Raw genomic sequence first — 5,476 nt, 5'->3', positions numbered from 1 at the left:
TGTGCGGCTCCATTAGCCCCACGTGCCTCGTTCCTCAAACGCGGAAGCCGAACAGATGGTTGGAGACGCGCCGTGTTACGAGGCTGCAGCAGTATGTAACGGTGTTCTAATTGAAACATCAATATTGTAGCGTCGATACGGCAGAGGTACTCCACCTCCACAGCGGAGCCAGGCAAATGGTGGGAGAATGCGGGGAGAACACAAACTTCTGCCTTCGCCTTCACGTTGAATCACTAGAGCTCTGTCTGGTGTCACTAAGATAAATCCAGATAGATCATCCACCTTAAAGATAGCATATTTCACATATTCTATTACATGATTTAGGTGAGATGTCCTATGATGGCAGTAGAAAGGGAGAAAAAAACGAGACACATATTCATACATTTCCAATACATATTGTATTCTTACAATATGTATTGGAAATTGTTAACACTCCAGTACAAATGTAGGTAGACATCAAAATTAATCTTTCTGGGCCAGTGAATTCTATTCCCATTTAATAATTGAAATAATGTTTTGGCACTTCCAGTGAATAAGACATTTTAAAAGACTGTCCTTTAATCAGTATTTTGTAATGGAGGTGTGGAATGACAGAGGTTTATAATGATAGAGTTAGAGAGGAGGAAGGATAGAGGGAGAGAACAAGAGGGTGGAGAAAGCAAGAGAGAACAGAGAGAGAGAGATCCGGAAGAGGGGTTGCGGGGTGCTCCCACAGTCTCTGCTCTTGTCCTGTGTTGACTGCACCACGGTCTGGCCCAGACCAGCCTTGACTGAAGTTACTAAGATGACCCAGGTTATTGAGGTAACCCTGGTAACAGGTGTTCCAGGTGCAATGCACCTCTGTGCCCAGTGGTGGTGCTGTGAGGAACCCGCCCCTCTACTGGGGCAAAGGTAACTTGGAGGGGTGAGGGGCAGGGGCATCTCTGGACGTCTCTGCTCTCTCTCTCTCTCTCTCTCTCTCTCTCACACACACACACACACACACACACACACACACACAGTCCTCAGGAACCTGTGTGCAGTGTCCTCTTCTGTCTCCTTTAGAAAAACAGAGAGGGAGAGCAGGAGGAAGTGAGTAGGAAGTAAACAGCAATATTTGGAGGGGGGGCTTGGGAGAGCAAATAATCTCTCAGTCACATGTGATTAAGGAGACATTTGGAAAACCATAGAGACTATAAACCTAGACTCTTTATGTAAAGAAGTTGTTTTCATATTGCAAATAAAACAAATGTAAATGATGCATGGGGCTAAGCGAATTTCCACCACAAACAGAAATGTATTTCAGCAGTGACTTCACAACTACACTAATTTGTAAACAAAATACATCTGAATCAGATTCACACATGATCACACACATGCTATGATTCTGAAGAGGACTGCGCCAATCGCTCTCTTTCAAAAGACCACTGCCCCATCAACATCAGCAGCTACAGCTTCTAGTCTATTCTTGCGGGACACTAAGGACCCTATCTTATGCCCAGTGCATTGCAGCACCAGGTGACTATGCTAGTTTGTGACCAATGCTTTTTGTGACCAAAGTTATCATTATGCCGTCGGGCAGGCACGTGGTGTCTAAATAGCAAATCAACTTGCGTCCATATGAGCACCCATGGGAGTGTTGTTGAAAAAAAAGGAGTGGTCACTCACTTTATTTGAATAATGATATCTTGTGCCCAAAACACACCCATGATTAATTAATAAACTTAACTTAAGTACAACCCTTTTGAACCATGCGTCTAGTGCTGGAGACCATTTGTCCCGCTGTCAAAATAGCTAAATGGATTCAGACACATCCTAAACGCACTTACGCCTCACATTTCAGACTATCTGTTTAGATTGCTAAAATAGGGCCCTGAGACTCTGCTGCAGCTGAAAAATGGAGCCCTGAAGAGCAGGGAAAGTAGAAGCGGTCAGAATAGTTTAGGACTCTGTCCAAGCACTACACTTCTCCAATTTACAAAAACAGAATTGTGTGCAACCACTAGAGGTTTTTTAGCACACTCACCGAATGGACACATAGGATAGTGGAGAACAGTTTGCTGCATTTGAGCCAAAAAGTGTAGTCGTTTATAAATGTGGACTGCTGACTACCTATAAGTTATACTATAACTTGGAGTGTTTCCTGTGGCTCAGGTGAGACGAGGAGGGCTTCAGAACCTGACAGCCACCTTCTTAATTAGCAGCTCTTACCTCCTCGGTAACACTGCCAAGTCCTCAGAGGGTTCGATTTTCATTTAATATTTCCAAAACCACAGATGGATTTATTTTTTTTTTCTATGTTTTTTGTTTTTGTTTTTTTTGTAGCAATGTTTCACATCTCCAAACACGCTAATTTAACCAGTCCAGCAACCAAAAGTAGCAATTCAAATTTGCACACGTCCCTCACCCCTCAGGGCCTTCAAAGCCTTATGGCTGCCAGTGAGGAGACTGGAGCTGAACAGTGCTCCCCAGAGAAATCAACTCAAGGTCTGACAGCATCACAAACCATTCCACCACGCACTTCCAAACCACATGTATGACTTACAAGGACAAAATAATCAATAACATCAAGAGAAACCATATCTCTACACTTATGTGTCCTTTTATTTAATTTACAGGGAAGGTAGATTTTTTATTAGTGTATATACGCTCACTGCAAGTTCATGGGGTGACCTTGTAGGTGCTTTCATTTAATATATATATTGCATTTACCTTCTTTCTTTCGTTCTTTCTTTCTTTCTTTCTTTCTTTCTTTCTTTCTTTCATATGCATACTGTAATGAACACACAGTAATAGGAGACAGAAACAGTAAAATATGGCGAGTGTTGCCCACCTGAGAGGACTTTGTGGTGAGGGTGGGGTGCGCTTGATGGATGTGCTCAGTGTATTCCACATCATCTCCTGGTAGTCAGAGGGTGACCCATCAGTGCCCTCAATGTGCAGGGGAGAGTGGGGCAGGGGCTGTGCTTGGGAGGCCTGGGGGTAGGGCAAATGTTACACAGAAAACGTGTTTAGGAGATAACATGCAAACATGTATGCATGATGCAACAGCATACAACACACACACACACACACACACACACACACACACACACACACACACACACACACACGCATCACACACACACACACACACACGCACAGCATCAGTCAACATGAGGATACATAGACATTTACACAGCACTATGTACACATACACATACATACGTACACACACATACACACACACACACACACACATACATACACACCTCCTCCTCCTCCAGAGAAAGAACATTAAATATTTCCCCACTTCAGCCCATCAGAGGAGCTGATTCCCCTCTGGAACTCTCTCCTCTCCTGTGTGTGTCCCTCTCTCACCCCTCCCCCATGCCGGCCTCGTCCCCAGCCCCTGTCCCCCAGCGCTACCCCAGGATGGCCGAGGACCGACACCCCCCACACACACACAAACACTCTCCACTCCAGCCTCCCATAACAGATCAGACAAAGGACATCATTTGTAGGCCAAGTCTTTTCTGAGCTTCTGTTCTCACACCCGCATACTAAAACCAACAAAGCCCGCGGAAAAAACCCAAAAAAAAAAACCCAACGCAACTAAAAACGAAAGCTCCGTGTTTGGACTGGGGTTGGGAGGTCTGTCTGCCTCTCCGTCAGGCATCGATTTATCCTTCCTTCCAATTTATTTCTTCTCTTTGCCCGCACGATCCATACCGCTCTGCCTCCAGGGAACATTCCAGGGAGAGAGAGAGAGAGAGAGAGAGACGCCATCTCGGCTGACTGGTAGGCCACTAACGCAGCCCTGAACACCAATAAACCTCCAGTTATGACACCAGCACCATGTGGACCCAGCAAATGGCCTGAGCAGAAACAACTTAAAGTCCTTCTGCTGGGCTGTGTTATGAAATAACAGACGCTTGTGTGGGCTGACAGGAAATGTGAAAGAAAAACATGTTGTAGGTGTTCACTCCATGCAAATCACTTGGGCATTTCCTATTTTTATATGAAGTAAAAGTATAGAAATTCCACATAACTAAAAACTACTTAAAACAAAAAGTATGCAGGTGTTCAAATAACTGTCAAATCTGTGGATGTTTACTCCTTGGTTTTCAAGGTTTGATTGCATGTGTAGAACATTTGCTGTTCCACTGTGAGCAGTACCTTCTCAGATCCATGGCACTACGAGTGAGATGACTCGAGCATTGCAGTATAATGCTGAGGGAAGAACGAAGGTCAGCTATTGTGCTACAAACTACAACCTCAAAATATCAATGACTATTGGAGATCATCGAATTTATCTCTATTAAATCTCATTGTACACAAGAATTTTTTGTTTGCGCTGATTTGTCCATATCAACTGTACATGCAACAAGTATTTAAAGCACTAACTCAGGGTTAAGACAAAACAAAATCAATTTCTGCTATGTATAGAATATTCAGATTTTACACGCAGGACTTCACATCAGTGTGTTTGCTCTTGGGGAAGAAAACTACCAAATACCCACTGATAAAATTAGTTTTGTTTTCTTATTCTTCAGGGAATCATAGCTGATTGTATTGTTAGCCATGGTGTTTAAAGGCAAGTTGCAATCACTTCTTGCAAAAGCTTTTCTAGACTACATGCATATTGTCATGCATGCTACACTAACATTGACATTTTTTAACATAACTGGGCCTTAAACGCTCCCAATCTGGTTTGTCGACACATGTGAACCTCTACTTCGGTAAGAAGGGAAAGATACAGCTTAAAGCAACATTATAAAAACATTTTTAAAGCCATTTGTTTCTTTTGTTTGTTACTTTTACAGCATGACTGTTAGCTGTGCTGTTGTTACTGGTGTTTCTGAGGCAAGTCTCTTTGCTGTTACTAGTCAGCTTGCTCGATTTAGAGACAGAGATGCCAGAATGACTTCCAACAAGGGAACAGGATCTAAAATGTGCAGGTAAAGACAAGAATCCTAGAATTCCAGAATTCTAACTCCCTTCTGTTTGATTCCTGCCTGGTTCTCCCAGGAGGCTTGGCTTAGCCTTATTTAATCTCATTTAATTTGGCTGATTATTAACAAACCGCATCCTATCACAACCTTTATTTCACAAGTTCACGCTTCTCTTGAGGAGAGCATGTGAGTGGTGACTGAGGGCTTGCCAGTGTAACTGTGGAGGGTCCAAGAAGCCCATTAGGGATTGAGCTAGAAATCCCTGTGGAGCGATACATGCAGACATACACGTATAAACACACAAACACACACACACACACACACTAACCTAACCACATATTCGTAAAAGCCACTCAAATCATATATTGTTGTACACACACACACACACACACACACACACACACACACACACACACACACACACACACGGTGTGGAAGCACGCAGAGTGAGAAAGGAGCAGTAGTTTCCTGCAGGCTTGGGGACTGAGACACCTTGCCTGGTAAAGCTGCTGAACTGAGCTGCTGTTGAGACCTTTCTCTTTAACCCTGTGATATTTAAGAGC

The 5,476-nt window shown here is 43.5% G+C and overlaps 1 protein-coding gene across 4 annotated transcripts in view; it reads right to left on the bottom strand.

The window, feature by feature from the left end:
- Positions 1-536: 536 nt before the first annotated feature.
- Positions 537-5,476, bottom strand: part of LOC125305432 (neuroendocrine convertase 1-like) — a 177,374-nt gene continuing 172,434 nt past the window's right edge. For all 4 annotated transcript variants that reach the window (XM_048260130.1, XM_048260132.1, XM_048260131.1 and 1 more), the window contains 2 exons: positions 2,813-2,955; positions 537-1,038 (listed from right to left, as the gene is read on the bottom strand). In XM_048260130.1, the coding sequence (XP_048116087.1) occupies positions 1,005-1,038; positions 2,813-2,955 (177 nt within the window). In that variant the 3' untranslated portion in view covers positions 537-1,004. The remainder of the gene's footprint in view (positions 1,039-2,812; positions 2,956-5,476) is intronic.

The sequence above is a fragment of the Alosa alosa genome, chromosome 13 (assembly GCF_017589495.1).
Source record: "Alosa alosa isolate M-15738 ecotype Scorff River chromosome 13, AALO_Geno_1.1, whole genome shotgun sequence".
NCBI classification, from domain to species: domain Eukaryota; kingdom Metazoa; phylum Chordata; class Actinopteri; order Clupeiformes; family Clupeidae; genus Alosa; species Alosa alosa.
Note: the sequence above shows the minus strand (reverse complement) of the source record. Positions and strands in the feature narration are given on the sequence as shown.